This window comes from Branchiostoma belcheri, unplaced genomic scaffold (assembly GCF_001625305.1).
Source record: "Branchiostoma belcheri isolate BF01 breed outbred unplaced genomic scaffold, Haploidv18h27 scaffold19, whole genome shotgun sequence".
NCBI lineage: Eukaryota > Metazoa > Chordata > Leptocardii > Amphioxiformes > Branchiostomatidae > Branchiostoma > Branchiostoma belcheri.
In genome coordinates, this window is record NW_017803379.1 from 3,112,123 (window position 1) to 3,138,376 (window position 26,254).

The 26,254-nt window shown below is 44.6% G+C and overlaps 4 protein-coding genes across 9 annotated transcripts; 2 read left to right on the forward strand and 2 right to left on the reverse strand.

Annotated features, from left to right (window-relative positions):
• Positions 1–171: 171 nt before the first annotated feature.
• LOC109467923 (calmodulin-A-like) lies at positions 172–20,022 on the reverse strand. Of its 4 annotated transcripts, none has more exons than XM_019766077.1 (4): positions 19,820–20,022; positions 13,324–13,468; positions 2,986–3,151; positions 172–1,440 (listed from the first exon to the last, which is right to left on the reverse strand). In XM_019766077.1, exons 1-3 carry the CDS (start codon positions 19,973–19,975, stop codon positions 2,991–2,993), a joined length of 462 nt encoding a protein of 153 aa, XP_019621636.1. In that variant the 5' UTR covers positions 19,976–20,022; the 3' UTR covers positions 172–1,440; positions 2,986–2,990. The 4 variants fall into 4 exon arrangements, with proteins under 4 accessions (XP_019621636.1, XP_019621638.1, XP_019621635.1 ...); XM_019766079.1 differs by lacking the exon at positions 19,820–20,022 and adding an exon at positions 15,401–15,967; XM_019766076.1 differs by lacking the exon at positions 2,986–3,151 and having other exon boundaries at positions 19,820–19,975.
• LOC109467921 (proline-rich receptor-like protein kinase PERK10) lies at positions 6,027–10,496 on the forward strand. 3 transcript variants are annotated; one of them, XM_019766074.1, is made up of 3 exons: positions 6,027–6,163; positions 6,862–7,061; positions 8,103–9,896. In XM_019766074.1, exons 2-3 carry the CDS (start codon positions 7,038–7,040, stop codon positions 8,574–8,576), a joined length of 498 nt encoding a protein of 165 aa, XP_019621633.1. In that variant the 5' UTR covers positions 6,027–6,163; positions 6,862–7,037; the 3' UTR covers positions 8,577–9,896. The 3 variants fall into 3 exon arrangements, with proteins under 3 accessions (XP_019621633.1, XP_019621630.1, XP_019621631.1); XM_019766071.1 differs by lacking the exon at positions 6,027–6,163 and having other exon boundaries at positions 6,891–7,061; positions 8,103–10,496; XM_019766072.1 differs by lacking the exons at positions 6,027–6,163; positions 6,862–7,061 and adding an exon at positions 7,814–7,828 and having other exon boundaries at positions 8,103–10,496.
• LOC109467922 (gastrula zinc finger protein XlCGF57.1-like) lies at positions 10,700–12,664 on the forward strand. The gene has a single exon (XM_019766075.1). It carries the CDS (start codon positions 10,721–10,723, stop codon positions 12,206–12,208), a length of 1,488 nt encoding a protein of 495 aa, XP_019621634.1. The 5' UTR covers positions 10,700–10,720; the 3' UTR covers positions 12,209–12,664.
• A 1,724-nt stretch (positions 20,023–21,746) lies between the features above and the next one.
• On the reverse strand, positions 21,747–23,710 carry LOC109467793 (alpha-2C adrenergic receptor-like). The gene has a single exon (XM_019765845.1). The coding sequence runs from the start codon at positions 23,581–23,583 to the stop codon at positions 22,369–22,371; it is 1,215 nt and encodes a 404-aa protein (XP_019621404.1). The 5' UTR covers positions 23,584–23,710; the 3' UTR covers positions 21,747–22,368.
• Positions 23,711–26,254: the final 2,544 nt, after the last annotated feature.

The following is a 26,254-nucleotide window of genomic DNA, read 5'->3' on the forward strand; positions in this document are numbered from 1 at the left end:
GAAGTCATCATGGTGTCTGCTACCAGGCTGGCCAAGGACTCCAAGGGAAGGAAAATGTCATGCAAGGATGAATGTAGGTATGAGGATGAATGTAGGTATGGCACATAATTGACGTGGGAAATAACGTAGAGGACAAAAATTAAGATCTTTGGCCTCTGATAATTGAAAGAATAAAGAGAACAATAAGAGTTTAATGAGTACTGTTCAACATGATATCTTACATGATTGTCATTGACTCTGGGACAGTAAGGACAGGTACATGATACTTGCTACACTGACAATTCTCGGAGAGGTACAAGTTAGAGAGGAAGACTAGATGACCTGTTCATTTCTATTTTCTATATCACAACCCAAAATCATTAGTGTGATACATACAATGGGTCCATGTAAGAAATGATTCTACCTTAGCTGGGTGATAATTACCTCCTCCACACCCCATACATTTGGATTGCGTGGCAAACATGAGAGGACTGGTTGATCATTTTGGAGTGATGGGTGTTGTATCCAGAACCATACTCAGGAATCCAGAAATGATCAGGCATGGTTTTTGGATAGTTTACGAATATCCAGAACTGGGATATTCGTTATTGGATACACAGTGACTATCCAGAACCCTGCCTGAACCTAACTCATTCAGGCATAGAACTACCCTCAGTTCTGGAGATCTGATATGATTGTGCAAAATACACTGTTATGGTTGTTTTTAGAATCAAGCAAGATCATGGTTATGGACACGCAAAGTAATGACTTGATTTATATTTTTACTGTTCAACGTATATAATGACCAGTTCCGTGATAAAACCATTCCATACATGTATCAAAAGCTAACTGACGCGATCACCAAATACAGTCCTACCGTACCCCAAGGGACACCATTACTTTTATATCTTTTTATATCTTTTATATCTAAAATTTCTCATGTAATCAATATACATGGCCAAAGTTCCATGGAGAGAATTTACAGTTCTTTAGCTTTGAGAGGCCTTCATGTCCAGGATCTGTGGGTATTGTTGGAGTTACTGTAAATGATGCTTGGGTCTAGATCTTTTATGTCTTTTTTCCTGCTGCATCCAGCGGTTTGGAAAGCCCCTTTACACCCTCAAGATGGATGCCACCATCGGTCGTTGTTGTATCTCATGATCAGATGAAATTTTAAGGTGCCTTCCTGAACTGTCCAAGCAGACACTTGAAGTACAATGTAAGACCCGAGACGTACTATATAATAGTCACCCACTCTCTTATACCATCCAGTGTCTATCTGCATGTTCGTGTTGATATTTCATTGTTTGCAGTTGGACATCATGTGGTAGAACTCCATGTAGTTGATGTGTCCGTCTCCGTCGATGTCTGCCTCGTCAATCATCTCGTCAACCTCCTGTTCGCTCAACTTCTCCCCGAGATTCGCCATCACTACCCGCAACTCTGATGCTGTGATAAAACCTGCAAAAATACCACAAAAAAAATAACATATCTTCACACAACACTACATGTAAGTAGTTCCTAGCTGGTTGTTGAGAACTTGCCATCGCCTTTTTAGCGCATCTGGATAAAGCTGCAATTAGAACAAGAGTTCCACGATCTCATACCTTCGCCAAATGATGTTAACCCTTGCGGTTGACGAATTATACAATTTTAATGATTGATTTCGCAAATAAGAGCGTCATTTGCATGGATTACATCAGTTGATCATATTCTCTACCCAATGGCAGCCTTATCTTAACAAAATAGGCTATTCTAGCACTTCCTCATAAATTATGCAAATGAGTTCATAATGTGAATAAATTATCTTCATTGATGTTCACCTTCACTTAACTTCCAAATACGGCAAGTATGAAATTCCCAGCAATTACAACTATGAAATTATAACAATTTTCCATTAATTATGTAAATTAGGTCTTCATTTACATAATCTATATCCTCAGATGTTTTTCTAGTTCTCAATTACATGTCACAAGTGTTTCAAAGTCCTATAATCGAACGAAGCAGATTTATAGAATGTCCTCATTAATTATTCAAATTAGCTCCTGATTTGCATAATTGTCATCTGATTATGTCAAGTATCACTTCAGCTACCTACATACCAAAAATCATGACAATCCGTCAACCGGTTCTTGAGTTATCAACCTTCGGAGATTTTTCAAGAAACGCTCCTGCAGTTCCAGAACAAGCTGCTAGGGGGCCCAAACTCATGTCACTTCTTCCCCACCTCAAGAGCTATCTACCAACCAAAATTCGTGACCCTAGCATGTCCAGATCGCGAGATATCAAAACCGGAAGTTCTGCTGCAGTACCAACAAAAGCCGCCAGGGGGCCCAGAATCTAATCATTTCTAGGTCTCATCAAGACCTACCCACCTACCAAGTTTCATGACAATACATATTAAGCTTCTTGAGTTATGCTGTTCACAAACAGACAGACAGACAAACAGACAAACAAACGCTACTGAAAACATAACCTTCTTGGCGAAGGCAATAGGGTAGGTAGAAAAAGCACCACCGCAGACCGGCCATTACCCTCAACACTGATGCTGTGATAAACCCTGGAAAAATATCGCAAAATATAACTGTTACACAGGGTGACTTCACACAACACTAAGAGATTCCTAGCTTGTTGTTGACAATGTGCCATCGCAATAGCGCATCTGAATAAAGCTGCAATTAGAAAAGGGTTGGTGGAAAGCCTCACACCTCCTGACCAGACTGGATGGACTTTTCTGCCTTAGCTTCCCGACTGGACCGCTTTTTGCAAATCTCCAAGCAGATCTTTGGGTGGCTGCGAGACAGTACTATAGTATCAAATAGGCCAGGTAGTAGCCAATATGCCACGGTGGGGCGGCCAATAATATAGATTCACCGTGATAAATTCCCCTTGCCCCAAAGAATCTGCTTGGAGATTAGCTTTTTCCACCAACCCAGTTAGAATAAAGATAGAAGCAGTTTATTGCGCACTGCCACGGCCCAGCGAGCTAGGTGGGGGATGTTCTACCTAATTCAATTGGCACCGGGCTTCATCATCAAATAGAACTCGTCATAGTTTATGTGCCCGTCTCCGTCTATGTCTGCTTCGTCTATAAGGGCCTCCAGTTCCTCCTCGCTAAGCTTCTCTCCCAGGTTCGCCATCACCACCCTCAGCTCAGAGGCGGTGATGAACCCTGCACGGCACAAGGGAGAGAGGGGGATGAGGTAGTCTCTACCCAGGGCTAACATTACAACGATATCAAAAACTAGTCAAATTTACTTCGAAATGGGGGACTTGATCAGCGTAGCTTGGTCACTATAGAGTTGATTTTCTCGGGCAGTTATGTTCTCCATTATATATTGTTTTACTAACTTCTTTGACATGGTAGATGCAATTAACCTTCGGGCATCGTTTTGAAAATAAAGAAATGTAAAATGTTGAATCGTTACCCTTACCGCGGCTCACTCCCCTGGCCAACTCTTGACTTTATTTTGCCAAGTCTTACTATCCATGACCCCTAGCCTAGGGAAGGCCTGGTGGAGGCTATATCTCGGTATGAAGAAGAACGTATGATGTGGCGCACAGCGCTGTTTCGCTTAATGCTTTTGTCTAGCTTTTACGTTTTGATGTAGGAACTACGCACAACACATAGAATAAAGTGCGCAACATAAGAGTTGCATGTAACGGATGCCCGGCACAAGTATAGGAACATGTTATTCTCTTTCACGCCCTGAAAAGCAACAAGTTGCTCCAGTTTTCCTGACTGTTACTGATACTGAGTTATTTATGGTGGCTTAGTTTCACAGCTGCCGACGCGGCCTCTCTGGTCCGGGGTCAGCGGGCGTGAATGCAGGGAGCCGCCGGCGCGAATCTGGTCATAAATATATCTTTTATAAAGACTCAGCTTTAATGGTCAAGGATCGTGGTTGATTGTACGATACTAGTATTGTATCTTTACAATTCGGTGTCATTCTACGTATCGTGGCCAGATTATGTGTAACGAAAATGACTGCCGGTGCTCTTGATGTGGTGCTCTTGATGTGGTGAAACTTGGTGAAGGGACAAATATTTAATATGAACCACGGATCGAAGCTATATATTGGTCAAGGATATAGTGTTTACGTATCATGGTCAGATTATATCAGATGAGCAACTGCCAACATCTCTTGATGTGGTGAAGGCACAAATATAACGTTATATATATCTTAACCACGGATATAAAAGCTATATTGGCCACGTCCTATTTTCTATTGTATCTTAAGAATTTAATGTCATTCTATGCATCACGGTGGTCAGTTTTAACGGACCACAGTTGGAACTGGAGGTCAACATCTCGGTGCTCTTGATGTGGTGAAGGACAAAGATATATCTTCACCACGATATTGGTCACGTCGTGTTTCGTTGTCACAGTGGTTTCTTTAAAATTTGGTGTAACTCGAGATCTATGCATCGTACGTGGTGCGCAATGTCAATGAACTCGCGGTCAACATTTCGTGATGTGGTGAAGGAACGATGCTAAATGTGATATTTCGCACGAAAAGCGTCATGTTCTTAGATACGGACTTGTATGTGCAGCAAAATGTTCAACAGAAATAGTCTAACTTATCTCACGACTGTGCTCGGGTAGTTGTTGATAGTAAATGAATTCCACCCGAACCATGCTCAGCTAGCTGTATGGTTCAGATACTCGGAGCTTTACACGAGGCGTTGATAACTCCTGGCCAGTATTTAACTTAAAAGTAAAGTTACACAAACAATCACAGGAAAAAGCCCCACGGAAAAGTTGTCGGGGCCAATTAGCACGCAATAGCAGACACGTTATGGAAATTTATGTATATATGTCAGGGTAACAAAACTTAATTATGGGACACATTATTATTATCCCGTAATGTACCAAGTGCCTCAACGTTAAAATGTCACCATAACATCTTTAGTTATGTATACAGTTGTACAGTTCGAAGTGCACTATAACTATATTGAAATTTCAAGATGGTGGACAACCCAGTTGGATTTTACACTGTTGTCCTTGGGTAGCCCGGAGGCAAAAAAAATGTTGTCTTAGGTTGTGGTGCAAAAACACTCATGACAAAAAGAAAACACATTCAATAACACTCGTGAGTTGTACTGTGACATAGACATGTCGTTACATATAATTTTATTACATTAGATAGTGAACGACCCACTGTCGGTGTTGATACTTCTAGTGTCACTAGTCTGTGGACAGGCGAAATGACAACCTTGTGAAAACTTTTCGTTCCCTCCACGATAGAATACAAAAAGAAAACCAACATACTGATTCTAATATCCATTCAGTGTTTGTAAACAGTTAGTTATGAATAAAAGCCGAATGGCTTCCATTAAAAACATAAGAGATATTTGACTTATTTCGTCCAGATGCGAGAAGGTTTAGTTATGCACACTTAGTAGTTTCCGCCGGAGGGCATGCGTTGCGTGGGTCTTGCGAAATAGCCAGTGATGACCACATTGAACACATGGGAGTACTTTTTAACCTATCTCAACATCAGCCTCATGCTTTAAACCACGATCCAGCTATACATACACTTAAGCATTTAAACTATCAAAGAGTTACAAGTATGTACTTAAAAGTTTAAAAAAATAATTAGAAGTTATACAACGTGGTAAATTCTTTGATGTGTCAAGAGAGCCCGGGGCTATTCACGGAAAAGGAAAGATGCCCATTGTTTCCAATAGACATGCTTGGTGAGCAAGTAGGTTATTAACTTGTTTATGGATAGCTAAGACAACGCTGTCACTGCAACATGGGACAAGACTAGTTCATTTTACTAGAAGGGGTGATCTGGGTTATACATGACGTTACGTATGCGACATCAAGGTCTGATCATAGGAACACGAATTGCAATCATAATCAAGACACCTGGAGGTGACGATTTATTGTCTTTAGTACACAACGCAACGTGTGTTCTTAATCCTTGTCAAGGAAAATTTCTCGTTTTCCTTCTAATTTGACAATGGATTGACCTAGTATGCTAATGATGGGGTCATCAGCGCGACCGTCCAGGTGAATCGGTTACCGTGCCGCTTAAGCCCTGCCGGCCCGCTGCAGAAGTCCACTGGAGCGCGGGCCGTACTCACTGGCGGCTGGTCTCCTCTCATGACTACAGCACAACGTTTTTACACGACACGGTCCAAACTTCACACTACAGACCGCAGGTGGTTCTAATCGGTAAGGATTTGACTTTCTCTTATTCTTATGTAGAAGTGACGCTTACTTATATACTTTTTCTGTTTTAGTTAAATATACTTTCTTAGCTGATTGGGGTTATTTCGCTGATGGGATTTGGAGGGGGCGGGTCCCGGGTATGTGTTGGCAGTCGCCTGACATGGTCCATGCCGCATGGTACATCTCACACAATTTTTGAAATTATCTGGTAATACCCACTTTCGGGCTATTTTCATTTATGTCTTGGTGACAACAGTTTTACCAACCTAAAGCTTGTCCATACAGAATGTGTGTGGTAGCTTAAGTTTTGTAGCTGCGATGACTTTGTACTCATGTTGGTGCTCCATCTTAAGTTCCCGAGGTGCGCAGTGCGTCTCATGGTTCTGAAGATGCTGACACAGGAGTGTGTAGGCTCCTTTTACCTTGTGAAAGTTCTGTTTATGTGTTATGTGTTGTTACTGCCAGTGTCTGTCCGTTCTACCCGAAATCGTCCTGCTGAAATTTGATCTAGGTGATACTTTGTACCATATTCTAAACGAACAGCTTAACCTTGCTTCACACTACACTAAATACTGGGGAAACCGTTTAAGTGCGTGATGATTGAAGAAAAAACGTAATGATTCAAAGAAAAAAAACGTAATGGTTTAAACCAAAATATCCGTTTTGGCTGAAATAATTAACGATGCGTCATGTCTCTTCAGTCCGTTGGGAATTGCGTGGCAAACGACAGAATCGCCGCGGCTTCGTGAGCGGGGCGAGCCGAGTGACAGGCAGACCGACTGGAAGGACGGGTGCACACTAACCCGAATCACTGCCCACGTCACTTCCGTCAGAAGGACCGGCCCAGCCCCAACACGTCTACTATACAAGCAGGAACATGACTAGTCCCTCAATCGCGAAGGTAAGTCACGCCACGTCAGTGACTTTTTGAGCCTTGTACTGATCAAGTTTTTAATCATAGTAAGCTTGAGCGAGATGATTTCAATGTACTGTCGCAGAGAAATTTAGCACTCTTGATGCAGGTGTTGTCCCAGGACACACATTTAGTTGTCCCTGGTTGATTTGTTACCAAGATTGTTACCAAAACTCATTTTACTACTCCACGATACGGACAATATTTAATAAATAAATAGTACCGAGATCTGGTCATGTACGGATAATGGGGCTTACTTGCATGTTTGGTTGTTGAAACAACTACGGCGAGATAATTATGCTGGAATTTCCAGCACTAGTAACGCACTATTAGCTATGTAATTGTGTTGTCTGTCCGTCCTTAAAATGAAGACTATCACAGTTATTGTCTGTACATGTACTTGTACAATGAATGTACACACAAGGAAAAGAACAACAGCTAAACAAAAAAACAAAAATTGTAAGTTCTTCATTGGAAATACTTTGGCACTAGTAAGATTTGTGGACTTGTTCGGAAGGTGTCCTTTGACCCAGTAAGATTTGAGATAACGCGATAGCACCCGCAGCACAAGTGGACTGACCGGTTATAGCGTGGTCACGTGTCTGGGCATCTTGAGCACAGACACTGGCCACGCAGTGATATGCAAGATTGTTTTCGTCTTCTGGCTGACTCTTAACGATCGACTAGGCCTTAGCCTTACCCTGACAGGATCACATGTACGTGTGCGTACATCGCCCGTCATTGTATCATCATATGTTAGTATTATTTATATCATTTATTACCGTTTTCTGTCATAATCTAAATGGTAAATACACGACGGTGGGCAGCAATGAAATACTACTAGTACGAGTACATGTATATGGGACAGTTTTGATATTTTTATTGCACAATTGTTCAAGAAACAAAATATAACATCTACTGCTGTAATGCTATACTAATATATTTACAGTACCATGATATTTTACAGTTCAAAGTTGTTTGACTAGGTGCAGTTGCCAGTTGTATGATCAAACGTGTTCTGGTTTGCAGATGTCCGCAATGGCGTTCAAGGATATGAGTCGGTTGGAGCGTGAGCGGATGATGGTTCCACACGCGGGCCAGTGTCAGAGGACCCCGACCTTCCCGAGCGATATTCACATGCATGGGGCAACCTTCCAGGGCAACATCCGTGGTGCAACCTTCCTGGGCGATTCTTACATCACTGGTCCAACCTCCTTCAAGCCCGAGCGACTCCCACACCCCCAGAGGGAACCTTCACGAGTTATCCCCCAGACCCGTGGCTATGCTCCTTCCCAGGACATCCCCACAACCATGGGACAACCTTCCACAGTCATCCCCAGACACATAGCCCAACCTTTCAGGCTCGTCCCCAGACCCGCGACACTGCAACCTTCACGAGTCAACAGCAGACACGCGGTGCAACCCTCTCGAGTCATCCACAGACCCTCGGCACAACACAGATCACCTGTAGCGACTGCGACTTCCAGACCGACTCAGAGTTAGACTTCTTACGTCACGTCAGCACGCACAGAGTCAACCTGGGGAATCCCGAAGGAAGGGCTCCGAACTTCCTACCGCAGTCGAAGCGGATGAGAATGTCGTTGGAAGGCGCCGAAAGACGCGTTCAACACCGCGTCGTGCAGCAAAATCACAACGCACAAGTGCCAGCTGCTGAACAAACTGACAGCACCGCCCTGGACCTGACGACGAAGCCGAAACGCAATACGGACGAAGCACCGGTAGATCTTCGCCGGAAATCCACTTCACCGGACACTACTGGGCCGGCACCGCGGGCTGAACGAGCAACGATCTCTCCGAGAAACAGCCAGAGTTCGGACAGGCAAGTCCCAGCAGCAGCAGCCCCTCCCTCTCAGTTTCCAGTGATTCCTCAACGTCATGTACAAGCCGCAGTTATGCCGAGAGTTCCACCTCCGTTGATACAAGTCAGACCTAAACCAAGTCAGGCGTCTGATGGTAAACTGCAAGTGGAATCAAGGCAATCAACAAATGTCCACCCAACAGCCCAACAACGAATGAGCCACACACAGACCTTCCCCGCGTATCAAGGAGAAGAAATGCAGTCATTCGTCGCAAGGCACCCAAATCCACCGACGCTCATTGCGTCGCCAAACGTACAACATTTGCTTCCACCGCCGGTCGGAGCAAAGGCCTCGCCCGCGTATCAAGGAGAAGAAATGAAGTCATTCGTCGCAAGGCACCGAAATCCACCGACGCTCATTGCGTCGCCAAACGTACAACATTTGCTTCCACCGCCGGTCGGAGCAAAGGCCTCGCCCGCGTATCAAGGAGAAGAAATGAAGTCATTCGTCGCAAGGCACCCAAATCCACCGACGATCATTGCGTCGCCAAACGTACAACATTTGCTTCCACCGCCGGTCGGAGCAAAGGCCTCGCCTTGTCCTACACAAACCACCACAAGCAACCCGAGGCAAAGATACATTCTTCCCAAGCAAGGCAAACCAAGCGAAGAAAAGTCGACTGTCTCTTGTCTGAATAACGCTCCAAAAGACACCTCCGACGTGACACCTGCACGGTACTATCGGCTCGGCCGCGTGCCTGAGTACATGCGGGGTGGCGCATGGCACCCAAACCAGCCAACTACCGTTGAGTGCACTGTCCCAGACCAGTCAATCACTGTGGACCACACCGTCTCAAACCAGCCAACCACGGTAGAGTACACCATCACAAATCAGCCAACCACAATGCAGTGCACCACCAAAAAACAGTCAATCACTGTGGAGCCCACCGTCCCAAACCAGCCAATCACCATGGAGAACACCGAGCCGAACCAGTCAACCACGATGGAGCAGACTGTCGCAAGCCAGCCAATGACAGTGGACCTCACGGGTCCAGAGGAAGGACTGGAGAAAGAACAGCCTCGGCGTCTTTCGATGGTGGAATGGGCGCGGACATTCGCCATTTACGCCACAGCTAAACAGCAGGAGAAGAAGATGAAACCCACGCCGCGGAAACGCGGACCAAAACCTCGAACAAACAGACAGAACAAACCACAGAAACGTCACGACCACATGCGTGAAATTGAGCTGGAACAGCGTCAGAATCAAGGCGAACAAGTAGCACAACAACAACAGCAGCAGCAGGAGGAGGAAGAGCTACACAAGCGACAGGCAGAGCAAAATAAGCAAAGTCAAGAGAATGATACAGAGGAACAGAGTCAAGCACGTAGTAATTCTCACCAGGAGCAAGACCAAGAACAGAAAAACTCAGAGGCGACCCTATGTCAAGATGCCGGCAGCAAACTGTGGTGGGAGCGACTGCAGGAACTGATGGCCACGATGGGAGAGAGGCAGAAGCAAGACCCAGGCTTTGCACAAAAAGTGGTTCGAGAACTTGTTCCCGATGCAAAACACTAAAATTTTTACCAAGGAGTCAACAACCACTGTTGAAAAGGAAACATCCGATGAACCGACACCCATGCAGGAAGAAGAAGAAGCACCCACTGACGACAGTGCACACACAAGGAGAACAACGATTGATTCTGACTACATCAGTATGGATGAGTCCGAAGGTGTGGCCCAGGAAGTTTCAACCCCCGATCATCAGAGTGAAAATAGGAAAAATCCACTTCTTCAGCTGAGGCAGTGTCAAAAGACGATAATGATGCCATGTCAAAAGACGACAATGATGCCAAGAACGAGATCTCTCAGGCCATATCACGCGCTGAAAAGGAGTTGGAAGATCAGGAGGTAAAAGACCATAAAGGTGCGCCATCTCCAACACCTGATCAGGTAAAATCAACAGACACTACCCGAGAGTCTGCACCAGGAGACACGACCGTTTTACCGGAGCACAGCAACACGATGGAAAAGCCAGAGAAATCACCCAAGAAGGCACCAAGTCCTCAACCGCTGAACGTGCATTTCTTCCGCTGCACACCATGCAACTTCTTCACCACGTCAAAGCAGAAGAAGCTCTCCCATATCAGAAAACACAGAGAGAAGTTCGAGTGCCCCGTCTGCACGAAAGTGTACCAGGATAAGAAATGCATGGAAGACCACATGCAGGAACACACCGGCCAGCACCAACAGAAATGTCCAGACGACTCCTGCCGCACAGTTTCAAGCCACAAGACGACCACGCGCAAGAATTACCACCAATGTCCGCAGTGTGACTACAAAACCAGTGTCATAGGAAACATGAATCGACACGTCCGAAAGCACACGGACGAAAGGCCGTACAAATGCCCACACTGTCCGTACGCCGCCCGAGTCAGCCACCACCTCCAAGAACACATGAAGAGGCACGCGGGAGAGCGTCCCTTCAAGTGCGACTTGTGCAGCTTCGCCACCTTGAAGAAGACAGACCTCGACCGACATCAAAGATGTCACTCTGGAGAAAAACCGTTCGCATGCGACCTGTGTCCCTACCGGGCGCCTCAGAAACGCATGCTGGTGCGGCACGTGCTCAAGATTCACGAGAAGCAGCGACCGTACCAGTGCCAGCACTGCGACTTCGGCGCCTTCGAGAAGAAGGACATGGTTGAGCACAGGCGGCAGCACAGCGGGGAGAAGCCGTGGAAGTGCCTACAGTGCGGCTACACCACGACCCGCAAGCGGAACCTGCTCCGCCACGTCCGCGTGCACACAGGCGAGAAGCCGTTCCAGTGTTCTCAGTGTCCGTACGCGTCAGCCGACCGGAGGAATCTCCTGGACCACGCCCGCATCCACACCGACGAGCGGCCGTTCCGGTGTACCATCTGCGGGTACGGGTCCAGAACGAAGGGCCAGCTAGGCCGCCATCTGAAAACCCGACACCAGGCAAAACAGTACAAGTGCCCGCACTGCCCATTCACGGCGACAGACGAAGCGCGCGTGCAGAAACACATGCAGCGCCACCCCCACCAGCTTTCGGCTGTCTACAGTAACCTCGTCAACCTGCTAGGCGCGCAAGGTGGAAGCACCCAGACAGAGACTCTCAACAACAGAGGAGGGAGTGATGGCGTCCCATCTCCGGCGGGGTCGTCGAACGAGTCAGTGCCATCTCCTTCCGGTTCACACGGGTCGTCTGAGGCAGCAGACTCTTTCCCTTCCGGTGCAAGTGACGATGGGCAATGTGCAGGTGTCACAGGGGAAACCGTAAAATGTACTGTCTAAAACAGACCGTTTTCTCTGCATGGATAGGTTCAATTTTCATTACAAAGACTGGCAGACATGACAGATATAATTCCTCCGGAGAAAACCACAGAACTGAAAGTAATAATAGTCACATGGACTGAAGAACATAGCCAGTATGTCAATATGGTTTGGGAAAAAATTACTCTGTTCAACACTTGTTTATAAGAATCAGTCCCTGTTGAAAACGAAGGTAAAATACAAGTCAAAATAACGTCTTATGTATATAAGAATGTTTGCAGTGGGCTTTGGTCATTGTTATGATATCGAAGGTCTTATATTAGGACTTGAATAATCGTTTATTCTTATAATTGCCATTGGCAGATGGTGGATGTGGGTATTTATGTACATAGAAAAGGCTTATGATATTACATCTATGTTAAACTAATTACATAACGCGATGTTTTTGATATACAGAAGAATGGATGCATGTGGATGTTTTAAGGGTCACATTGACGTAACTTGTCTTTATTTGTTTGTATAATCTTATTTATGTACATATGACGGCAGTTATATTATGCATATTGACCTGTGTACAGTAGAAATCCAAAAATGAGCGAATAATTTTTACAAATAAGAGAAAAGTATTGAAAGGTATAAGGAAAATGGTTTGCTGTTTACACTGTATTACTTCTTGTTTAAGTGTACTGTTTAAGATTTGGGTATATTTGATATATAAAGTTGGAGTTGCTTGTATGTTAGGTGATGATACAACGATGAATAAAATTGGGTTAATGATATTTGTTGTTCTGTCGCGATTTTCTACATTTAGATTAATGAAGAAGTCGACGGAATGTCAATGTTCTTAATTCATACTGTTTGGGAGGATTTTAGGGACGTAAAATATTGTGGTAGCCACACATACAGCATGAACTTTCAACTGCACAGTATTCTCAGACTAGTACACTGACTAGTACTAGACTAGTACCAGTATTCTGTTCTACCCTAAATCAATCGTAAATGTTTATTTTTACCATTAGTGAATCGAAGAAACAGAACATTTACATAATGTGCTTAAAGGTTTGCTTTAAGATCAGTTTTCAAGCGGTGCTTCAGTAAGATAAGATGGGTAAGAAGATTAGATGCCCTGTACGTACCGTTGCCGTCTTTATCGAAGACCCTGAAGGCTTCTCTGATCTCCTTCTCGTTGTCTTGTTCCCGCTGTTTTCGCGCCATAACCATGAGGAATTCTGGGAAGTCGATGCACCCGCTGCCGTCTGCGTCCATCTCACTGATCATGTCCTACAGGACCGGAACCGGAAATAGAGCAACAGAGAGAATTGTAGGTAGTCTCCACCAGTCAGACTACCACGGTTCAGAAACATGCATTTAGCCAAAGAGGGAAAATAATTGGTCAGTGTATGTAGCTGCTGGAAAGAGTAGTAAAGATCGACCAAATGGACAGATATCATGCCAGGGGAGTTCTATTATCTATTTTGTCTTGCGCTAAGACTCAATAAACCAGTCTACTACTACTACAGTAACTACTATTTGGTCGATTTCTACTCTTTCCAGCAGCTTTTGAAGCCTGGTAGACGGGCTATGGCCTAAGCATCATTCACAGCTTACGTAAATTTTATGATACATTCTGGTAGCGATCTGTATTGGTCTCGTGTTACATCCCCGTGATCCAGATATACGCCATTGTAAACAAACACTGGCATTAAATGGATACAAATGTATCTGGGTTGATGCTCCAAATATCTGAAAGCGTTTGTACCAACTAATGACTTCGCCCATCACTCAAAGCATGGAGATGGTGTTTACAGGCATTACAAATACATCACTAGCTCTACTCCCAGAGTCAGTTAGCTATCGTGTGTGGATCAGCGTCTAACTGAGGGGGGGGGGGCTGTTGTATGATTGCCTTGGGGGTGTACTAAGTTGGCCCTGGAGCAGAGGAACTGGCCTGGGAATAGTCTGGTACCCAGGCTATCATCGTGGCGACCAAACCTAGCCTAATATCCAGCCTTGTACAGTCTGCTCACATTTCTCAAAGACGAGGTATCAGGCTAGACTATAGCTAAACACCACGGAGGCGCCTGAAAACAATGCAAGAAACTGTGAGTTAATCCTTGCATGCGACCCAGTGCATTCCCCGGTAGTTGTTGGTGTTATACACAGTGTAGCGGTGAATGGTCTCTCTCACGCTACAGTCACCGACTGGCCGGACCTGTTGACCCCCGAGTTGTTATGGCACTGACCAGGACCACATAACAACCATTGCCGCAGTGCTAATCACTACAAACAGGGACAGACTCACGATACGTCAGTTTGTGATGGATAGTCACAGGCCCATGAGGGATCGTCCCATACTCAGGTATTCTCCACTTAGCGATATATTGTCAGAAACAAATGATTTATGTTCATGTCTTTTACAACAGTGATAGAGGGGTAAGGTGGGAACCGTGTCTGTCTAGTTCTATGCCTGAATGGGTAAGGAGCACCGTTCTGGATAGTCTACGCGTACTACGGTAAGAAAGTAGATTTGCCTCAGGCACGGTTCTGGATACGCGTGGACTATCCAGAATTTTGTTTGAGCGTGGTTCTGGATAAAGCACGATTCTGGATACAACAGCGGGGCAGCGGTGTTCGGGATACAGCGGGAACTTTTCGAGAAACTCCGGAAAACCATGCCGTTTATAAATCCATAGATAAGGTGCATGTAGGAACAAACTTCGGGAGGAAGAAAAATCCTATTATTAGAGATAAAACCAACAAGTGCACTACAATCCCGCTCTATGAACCTCAGGTAACTTCTTCATCTGTATCCGATGCTACACGACATGAAAGACCATATGACTTGACCGGATTTGATTGCCAAAATAAGTGCCAATATAACGTTGCTTATCAACCAGTCCGATTGGTCCAACCTCTCGTCTGAAAAAAAAATCCGACAGACAGGGAGTTTACATTTCCGTTCTTATCAGGTTCGTTAGTGTTAAACCTTTGAGCGACAGAGTTTAGCATTAGGATACATGTAACTACGGGCACAACAGAGCTCTGGGCTATACGGGGATCCAGCGGAGTGATCACAGATGCTTGATAGCTTTGTGAAATTAGTCTATCTCCTGTTGCCTTTCGTCAATTAAAACTTAAACGAATGCATCATGAAGAACAATAAACTGTAATGAAAAAAAACATTATTCTTGCGATCGACGCAACCAAATTTACCTGAATCTCTGGAAACGTTAAATCGCGGCCCAGCGTCCGAATGACGTCCTCTAGCTCCTTTGTGGTAATGCAGCCGCTGCCATCCTTGTCGAACAGAGAAAACACTTGCATCAACTCGGCAATCTGCTCCTCTGATAAAATATCCGACATCTTGTGCGCGTTGTGTGATACTCCCTGTCGCCTGCTTTCAAGTCCAATCTGTGGAAAATTTACGCTTTCTGTGGAAAAGTTGCTGGTCAGGAAATGTTTAAGTAGCCCTTCTGTGCGTGTTTGTGGTCTGACTAGAGCAGGAAAGACGATTTGGGACCAGAGATGAGTAACTCGAGTTGGTCAGCGAGCGGTGTGGCATGGCGGACACGCTGGTCAGTATGATGTCAGCTGTCCGGCAGGTCATCCGTCTGTCGCCTCGTGTAACCCACACCGTGGTTTATGCCACGGCTATATCATGTCCACAGGGTCAACATGATCGCCTGTCGTCAGCTTAGAACCATTCCTGTTCCAAAGTTTACTCGAGGTTTTGCATCCCGCCGTGACTTTGAATACTGCAAAAAGTTCCACTTCGGTCGGTGAACGTGGAAGTTGTTCCACAAACTCAAAGTCAAGTTGAGTGGACATATTTACAGAAATAAGACAGGACAACAGAAATAGGACACACCGGTGGGGTACTTGAAGTACGGGCATGATTCATGTTCGGGACGTGAGGACTTCTGGGAACGGGGCCGGTGTACGTCCTTGACACACGTTCGATGGCCGGCGTGACCTTGAATAGGATTATGGGTCCATTTACAGACAGCATCGTCATGTTGTTGGTGAATACCGTTGGTGATTAGTCAACAGCTTTAGTAGCTGGAAGTTGCGATGGACAATCAAGCATAATATTAATTTTCTGCACAGTTAGTATGTAAGATATTTCTACAAAGAGATAACTTAAGGTAGATGTGGTAAGTCTACGACTTTTATAACAGATGTACATGCAATGAAGTAAAGTAAAATACAATATATGTCATTTAGCATCAAGCATGCTCGACTTTTTATGTTATTTTTATGTTTGCGGTCAATGACCCTCTGTGCTGGCACGTTTAAGGTAACAGAGTTTGCTTTGATAATGGAGACCGGGCTGGAATCAAGGACAAACAATTCGTCTTCAACCATCTGTGCGCGTCAGTATGTATACGTCACCGAGTTGTTGTCACAGCGTATACACTCGTCCGTCCTTAGCGCACTATAGCTCCATCCATATCGTGACAAGTATCCAATAAATTATAACTTCACCATCCATATCGTTACAAGTATCCAATAAATTATAACTTCACCATGGGCGGATTACAGGCTTTGTGCACCAAATCCCTCCGCGGGAAAAGTTCCTTTCGGTGCGATATGAGATGCCAGGAATATAAAGCTGTCCTTTATAGTTCTTAGGTAGCCTCTACTAGGCTCTTAGAGGCGGCGGCTGGAAAGAGTACAGATTGACCACTGGGAGCGACATACGAACTCCCCTTGCATGTTACCTGTCTATTTGGCAAATTTCTACTCTTTCCAACCGCTTTAAGCCTGGTAGAGAGATAAGTTCTCAGGCGTACATGCCCAACCCGTCGGGTTACATACATACGGCACTGTATAAATCAATTTGTTTGAGCGATCTCTAGTGGAACACTGCATAGTTATATATATATATATATATATATGTATAAGATTGGCCTTGTTGGTGATCTCTTCAGATGCATTTTTCCTGGGTGGCAGAATTATGTTAGCAGCTAGACGGTGAGCCCTGTGAAACGACGTGTCTTCTTACAAAATGGTGATCATGTGAATAGATTTTACAACGCTTGTGTCGCCATTGCAATCCTGCCATTGGAGCGCACTCCGCTAGACGGAGCCGTCGAAAAGCGTATGACTGGATGCGCATCCGCAAAGATGCAGCACCACTTGGTCCTTTCTTTTGCTCAATTTAAAAATTTAAACGACAATGGGGAATAAATTGCCCCCCCCCCTTAAATTTGGATCCTATCATTATACACTATATATCCCTGGAGTCTAATTACTCTAGTTGTTGGACGATCTGACAACCAGTTTTCTTCACTTTGTGTCGCGTGCACGTTACTGCCCACTTCCTCCTATCCTCCCATTTTTTTCGTTGTCTACTCCTCTTCCAGGGAATTCATCCGGAAGATTCGTAATGCGAGTATGAGAGTTTGAAGGCCTTGAATTTGTATCCGGTAAGAATCTGTAGTTGTGAAGTGTTTTCATCCTACTGTCTCATGACGTCATGGCACTGTCAAGCTGTGTTCAACAGCGGGGTAGAACTTCCTACTTGACGACGTTTGAAAGCTTTTCCGTTATCTTTTCTCCACTTCGTGACGCTTGATTCAATGAGAGCTACCTCCGAGTTGCAATTTCAGGACGGGAAAACATTTTGATTTAATTTGGTGGCTTTGACGTCATCGTATCAAGTCCATCCTGTGTTCAACATCAGTGCGGAACTTCCCACTTGACGACGTCCGACAGCTTTTACGTTTTATTTCTCCACTTCTTGACGCTTGATTCGATCAGAGCCACTTCAGCATTGCTATTTCAGGACGGGAAAACATTTTAATTTTGTAGTTTGGAGGAAAGTGACGTCATGGCATCAAGTCAACCCGTGTTCAACAGTAGAGTAGAACTTCCTACTTGAAATCTTTTCCGTTATTTTTTCTCCACTCCACGACGCTTGATTCAATGAGAGCTACCTCCGCGTCGCTATTTCAGGAGGAGAAAAACATTTTAATTTGTAGTTTGGAGGACAGTGGCGTCACAAGTACGTCAATTTGCGTTTAACAGCGAGGAGGAACACCACTTGACGACGTCTGAAAGCTTTGCCGTTATTTTTTCCACTCCATGACATTTGATTCAATAAGGGCCATCCCCGCGTCGCTATTTCAGGACGAGAAAACATTTTAATTTGTAGTTTGGAGGAAAATGTCTTCGCTCGGACGTCAAATCATTATGGGGGATACGTACAGCGGAGTCGACCGCGCTGGTACTGTGGTACTCCTTTGCAATCATGTCTAATCATCCCCTTGGATAATAACCTCCTTGGTATCTAATGTATCCGTTCCTACTTCTTGTCGAGTCTATTTCGGAACAAGTAATTCAACGCTAGACGTGCTTATCGCTACAAATGTTTATAAACTAACACGACAGGCATTAATTGCACGTTTTCTAAAATTACTGTTTGTCAAATCTAAGTTGGTTATGTTACTTTGCTTCCTTTGCGGACGAAGGAAAGCTTTTCAAATCAGTCTTGACTCGCTACAGTTTCTGTATCTGTATCTGTATAGCCGGTATAACGGCCCCTCGGCTTAACACACCAGCTTCACAGGCACGCGGAGCAGCGGCAGCTGGCTATATAACAATGAACGACTTCTTATAACTAACCGTTGCACATCTAACTTTAAACATTTTTAAAGCTATCAAGTGATGCCGCCTACTGTACTTATTGGCAGCAAGTTCCATTCTACGATACTTCTAGGAAACATTTTGAACACAGTTAATCTCATTGTAGCTGAAAAAGAATCGACTGGTGACCTTTTGCCCTGTACTCCTAACCATCACCATAACTATTGCCCCGCCCGACCCCAGTATACCACTGAACATGGTCGTGGGAGGGATGTTAGTGCCAATATTACATTACATTACATTACATTACATTACATTACATTACATTACATCTACTCAACTCAAATCTAAGTTTTTGCCTTCATTTCATATCATCCATTCATTGTTCATGCTGACTGGCGATGTCACAATAAGTTGTAGAACTTGAGTGCAGCGGCATAACGCGCTATTATAGTTTCTTTGATGTTCTAATGGCTCTCTGCGGGTGCATTCAAATATCTATATTTGTCGCCTTTAGCTCTGTACAAGGAAGGAGGAGACTGAACTTCATGTCCAGAAATAGAAATAGAATCCGCTACGTCAAGTACAGACGGGCTATATTTCGTCGCAGCTGCGTGAACATGCGGGGATGTTATGATAAACGACTGGCTGTTTTGATAAATGATTCCAACGATAACGTGTTGTTTCAAAGAATGTTTGACATTCGCATCTAGTTGTACATTCAATATACCTGCCGTGCATTATAAAGTAAAATATGAAACTCTCTGTTGACTCTCATTGATATACGATCAATAATGGCAATCAGATATCTCTAAAGATGATAAAAATACTGTCCCTTTGACAGCCATAACCCTTTCGCCTCTCGTACGTACCTTATATGAAATGTCTAGCGACAAAAATGGAAATCATGAAAATAGTCAACTTTAGGTATCCCTAAACATTTTTGCGTGCTGTGTCGGTGTGAGTGGGGTTATCGCCGGCATCAGTCGGTCTGTGTTAGTTTTAACTGTTGTTATTTGTTATCTTTTCTTTAAGTAGGATTACCTGAAGCTCAGGCGTTGATATTGCTAATCCTAGTCCTCTGAGAACGTCTCCAAGTTCCGATGTCGTGATGACTCCGCTCCCGTCCTTGTCGAACAACGAGAAGACCTCCTTGTACTCTGCTATCTGTTCCTCCGACAGCACAGTCGGGTCCGCCATTACTGCCCAGGTTTTATTGTGTCATGTGGATGACTGATACCGATGATGTGGGAGGTTACATGTTATATGAGGGACGGAACATGTTGGGGTAAACGTAGGCAGTGCTAGGGTTGCGCCGCTTTCGCCCGTTCTCTTCTAGAATTTCAGGGCTTCCCGAATACGAGCTGCCTGGTTTTCCCTAACAACACTAGTGCTCTATTAGGAATGTAACTACCGAATAGTACTAAAACTTCTATACGGTACTATATGCTCTTTTTATTAATTGATAATAATAATTATTAATTAAATAAAGTATAAGCAGCAAAGACTAGGACGCTGCAGTCTTGCGCACGTACCTGAATTCAACCTGTCACTTACTGTATTATTGAAAAAAAGGAATAAAAGATCTTGTTACAAGGTGCCAAGAAATGAAGCGATAAAACATAAACTACACTGTGATGGTCTGGAAGTTTGAAAATCTAGGCATCGATTTTGCGTGCTTTCGTTGCCCATCCTAGTTTTTTTTTCTCGCTAGACTCTCGCATTAGATTTGGAATGTGCCGAGGAAGTTATCCATAAAGTACCCTGGATGTCTCCAATGCTTTATACTGTATGCTGCACTCCTTGTGCTGACTTTCACGGGTCACGGCATAGCAATTTGCCCCATCATTACAACTCGTATGAAAGGTATCATCTACGTCTCGACCAATTTACCCTATACAAACCATTGGAAACAGGACGAGCTTCACTACTACATTCTGAATTTGATTCACGGAGATCTTCGTATAGACCTACGCCTTGTTTGGCTGGATCTGTCCTTTATAATTTGAAATGCGGTCTATGTATGTGAAGATTCCAGGTGTGTGTGTGTGAGGGGTTAAAGGCCTTTAACTTGTAGCCAGTACTGAGAATCCACTGACAATAGGATGTGCTTCTCCACTACATTTTGAATTTGAATCACGTACATTCAGGTGGTGAAGACGCCGTCAGTCCATTAACCCCTAACCTTCGTGCATTATCAGATCAAGTTGTCTTCTACTTTCAGTACTTTCTGTTGTCACCTCCTGGTGCATGTGTGTGGACTGCATCTAGAGTAGGAGTGCCTCGCACCGTGCCTGCATATTGATAAGTTATATATATTGCACACATGTCAAGGCAAGATACGATACATTAACAGTAGAGTACAATACAATAAAAACAACTAAAATTGCAATAAGTCTTTTTTTAATCTTTAATTTTCAACCACTAACATCTTAGTTTTTGTGACATACAGAACAGAGTAACAGGTTCTCCATACAAGACTTCCGGGCGCACAACAGCAATTTTTCACTGTCGAGGTTTTGAGCACATTGTTTTAATGTTAACTACAATGAAAACAATATTCCAAATACACGGAAAAGGGAAGTTGATAATCTGTTTCCAACCCTTGTCTCGGCTAAAGTGTCAAACCAAAATTCTTACATACTTCGACTTGAGAACTTTACTGAAGTTCCCGAGTTATTACAAGGATAGTTGACATATTTGATCTGTTCTGGTTATATAATGGTATTATTAGGTTTATTTATAAGTTTACATTTTATTACGTGTTAACTCAGAAACAGCGCCCTTGTTCAGAACAATATGCCGTGAATAATTCCATCAGGTTGGTGAATGATTGAATAGTAACGTTCTTTATTCACAACCACTTGTTTAACAAGAGCAGACGTTTCGATGACTGTCTGTCATCTTCATCAGGGCAATTATGACTGATTCAGTGTACACTGAAGCTAGGGCTTACTGCTAAGGATGCTATCTATGTATGTCTCAATTACTTTACGATTGGGGACACATTGTCAGCAGTAACATCTAGCTTCAGTGCACAGCGAACCAGTCATTTTAGCTGTGACGAAGATGACAGACGGTCGTCATTTAAACGTATACTCGTCGTAAACGCTGTGAATAAAGTGGTTGTGAATAAATAAATATTAAAGAACGTTGATATTCAATATAGACCACTTTGTGTTATATAGTATATAAAGTTACTTACTATTATACTACATATATGTGAGTATATCGGAACACATTGTACAGACCAAATACATTGCGACTAACACGATGATACCCAATACTCTTAAATATCACAGCTGGCATATCTACACTGATTTTCTCTGTCTGTGTATCTGTTTGTGTACGTGTAAATTATAAATTGTGTGTATAATGCAGATTTCCTATCTGCGTCTTCTCTTCATCTTACAATCGATCAACTTTCAGAATCTTTATGAGTAGTTAAGTTCCTTTGTTTCAGTTTCTTACTATGTTGACTAAATTTGTGGTATAAAATTTGATAGAAATGTTCTGACACATCGTTGTCATTCGACATGAACTACAGTGTCTTTGACTCTTGGTTATCCTTCTTCAGACGGTGTTTCTCCCATTTAGGGTCGAGTTACGCCATGTTTGCCACACGTCAGAATACGGACGACCACGTTTCTGAAGTCCACGTTGAAGATGGTGTATATGATGGGGTTCAGCGCGCTGTTGCAGTATCCCACCCAGAACCAGAACCCGAACACCTCGTCAGGGACGTGGCACGACTTGCACAGGACCTTGATGGGGTAGAGCTGGAAGAACGGGTACCAGCAGACGATGAAAGCCCCCATGACGAGCCCGATGATCAGCGTGAAGCGGCGTTCTCTGGACTGCACGTGCCGAGCCCGGCTGAGACTCGGAGGGTCTTTCTTACTCTTCCGTTTCTTAGCGCCTATTGGCTTGAACGTGGGGGTCTGCGGCTGGATTACGCCAGTGACTGTGGTGGTCTTTTCGGCTCTGCTGTCAAGTACTGGGCTGGTAGTGCCTACATTCGTCGTGCCTGTTGGTTCGTCTAATGTAGTGATGAGCTCCAGTTTGTTGGGGCGCTTGCTGGACCAGCTGACGGAACTCAGAGCGGTGATGGTGGTGACTTGTGTCAGGTTATTGCGAGACGAGGTGGGAGTTGAAGCCAGGCTGATGTCCTGTCGCGGGGCGCCCAGCTTCTTCCTGAACTGCGCACGGGTGGCCTGGAAGAGGCGCACGTAGGCCGCGATCATCACCGCCAACGGGATGTAAAAACTCATGGTTATCGAGAACAGGACGTACCCGGGGTTCACACGCAGCGGGCACTGCGGCAGCCCGCCCTTCGGCTGCTGGGCCTCCTTCCAGCCGAACAGCGGAGGGAGAGAGACCGCCGCTGCGGCGATGTAAGCCCCGACGATCAGGTTGAGCTGCCGCCGGTTGCCTGTTCCCATGGAGGCGGTGGGGTTGGTGACACAGCGGTGGCGCTCGATGGCGATGAGGCACAGGTTGAAGATGGAAGCCGTGCAGAAGAACACGTCCAACGCCAGCCACATGTCGCACCACACCTGCCCGAATACCCAGTAACCCATGATCTCGTACGCGAGCGAGAACGGCATGATCATCACACCCAACATGATGTCGCTCGCCGCCAGGGACACCAAGAAGAAGTTCTGATGGTTCTGGAGCTTCTTCTCTATCCCTACCGCGACACACACGAGGATGTTACCCACTATGATGAGGAACATGACCGAGGAGACGGTGATTCCAACGGCAATGCCGCCGCCGAGAGAGTAGGGGAAGGCGACGGAGTCAGTCATGTTTGTGACCGTGTCGTTGCTCGTCGTGTTCACGGCCTGGCACCCACCACAGATTGCTGTGCCATTTGGAATCGTGTAGGAGTAGTTGGATGGGAAAGTAAAGTTGCTGTGATGAGGATCTATGGCCATGTTTTTTTTTACCAGTCCTAACTAAGATTCTGCAGCTTTACAGCTATAGTCTACACCACGAAAGTGTTCCAATGATTTGTGATGACGGTTTCCCCAGGTAGCGTGTTTTGGATCCCCTTGTGTAGACTCCTGCAGAATAGAGAGAGTTTTCATCCTTTTACTCACGCAGCGTCATTCAATCTTTGTCAACAGAATGATATGACTCAATATCATAAAGGAAATAATACGACTTCACATGCTGTTTAAATGTCCTTGCACAATCTTACACGCCTTCTAATGATGACGAAACTATCAATGCCTCAACGACTAATACACAGAGACACCGTTCCTGCCATTGCACCATGTGCTCAATCCATTTTGGCAAGTATACAATTTTCTGTGCTCCCCATGACCCTTAATTAACAATTCTACTCACATGAACCAGAAGCACACCGGCAGAATCCCTTGCATTAATACATGCGGCAACCTGCTCCTAATCAATACTTCTTCTACCGTTTCAGCAGAATCAGAAGCTCTTTGGTTCAGCGTAGGTGACTGGGTGACTGGGTACATGCATAAAAATAACTCTAAGATACTATGTTGCCATGGCAGCGACAAGAGCTTGATAGACATGTCTGCGATTACTAGATTATTAGGCTATAAGAAATTATAATCTTTATCTCGTGTTTTTCTAATTACTGTGCAATGGTTTCATTGGGTCAGAGGCGTCACGTGACACCGAATGACGTCAACCCTGCCCACTCGGGTCGCATCTGTGACACTGATAACCACGCGTTGCCATGGAGACGGCGTCAGTGACGTCTGTCATCTCAGCAGGCTCACAATCATGGTACGCAGAGACGTAAAGTTATATATGCATCCCCATGACTTATCATCATTGTGGTTGTATAAGACAGTCGGGCGGATCCAGTAATACAGACCGTTTCTGATCGAACACGTCGAAGCCCCTTGTTCTATTTCGAACACTTCCCTTCCCGGAGGTGTTCGAAATAGAACGGGGCGGGGCTTGTGGTGTTCGATTAGTTCGATCAGAAACGTCTATTACGGCTTAGCCAGATCCAGGAAGTTTGGATTGTGGAGGGTGATGGATATTCTAAGGCGGGGGCGTAATCCTAACGGATGTGTCCTATTTACCAGCCCGCCTTACTGTACCGGATTGAGCATCGATTTAAACTTGGTACTTGAAGGCCAATTTCTTCTGGAAAGTTCCTCCTTTCAGTCTTGTTACCATTGTCATCAATCCCGATGCAATCAGGCAGTCTGGGGATCTGGATTGTAACGTCCCAGGGATCGATCAGGAAGAGGAAGACTTAGCTAGATGGATCCCCTTTCCCCCAGTGTGTGTTCTGAAGTTATCGATATACACTAGGCAAGTGGTCATTACGTAATCTAAGCGCATAGAAACAGGACCAGTCAGGTCCTAAATGACAAGTGTAGACCAGCCGAAAGTGTCATTACTTGTCTCCCCACACATCACATCCAGGGGCACCAAAGAACCAGTGATTCCTTCTTCTATCATCGAAGGGGACTGCTTAACTTCGTATGCGTCACACGTGGATTCAAGAAAGAAGTGGCACATATATGTAACGATGTCTATGGGACAACACAACGTTCATTAATCAGTGCACAACGCCAACGGTCGTGCTTTCAACACAGTTAACAGCCTGAGCAAGATGGATGGTGCAAAGTTGATACCAAATCGTTCTCAAGACAGTCTGGCGAAGCGCATAATTACGCAAAACGGCACGGATGCAATGATTTCTATCGCCAACGTTGTAGGTCTAAACTACGTATAATGTTAACGAAGTGTGGGTCACACTCTGTAGTCACCGTAATTGGCTCTGGATTGTGGGATTTCCTACGAGCAATTGGAAACGACAGATGTCCCATGCCTAACGTTTAATCATTACTCCCCGTCATTGATAACAGGAAACTAATGATCATCAATTACCGCCCTGAAGGACGGGCTACCCACAGCTAGCAGACCATGGGAAGAGACAGACGTGACTCGGGTTGGAATGATTTCATTTGAATTTTTTCCAGGAAGCCTACATGAAGATTGTACGCGATACATTCGTAAATGATCTTTCAAGTCAGTTTGAACACATTAATTAAGCGAGGCCGTCTGTACACGAAATATCAAAGCCATCTAAACCAAACACCTTCTGCGTCAAGATACTAGTTGGTCGGGCGTATTACTAGTATTCGCCACCCTCTCACGTTTTAAAAGTATTACTGAATTGTGTTTCGATACTTACAACTATACGTAGATCCGCAATCCTTCTGTCTTACATTGACAGGAGTATTCATTAGCTCAACTTGCGTTTTTAGTTCACAGGTAAATCAGACTTGACGTCGCCATTGGTATTCTACGTGCGTTTCGTCATTTGACATTTGAAACTCACTGCTATACATTCACTCTATGGCTCAATGAAATCACATTCAACCTGCGGGATATATCTTTCCGCTTCACAAATTCATGAAATGTCAAACAATGTGTACTTATGGAATGGAATGAATTGATGCACAGCACTGGCATTTT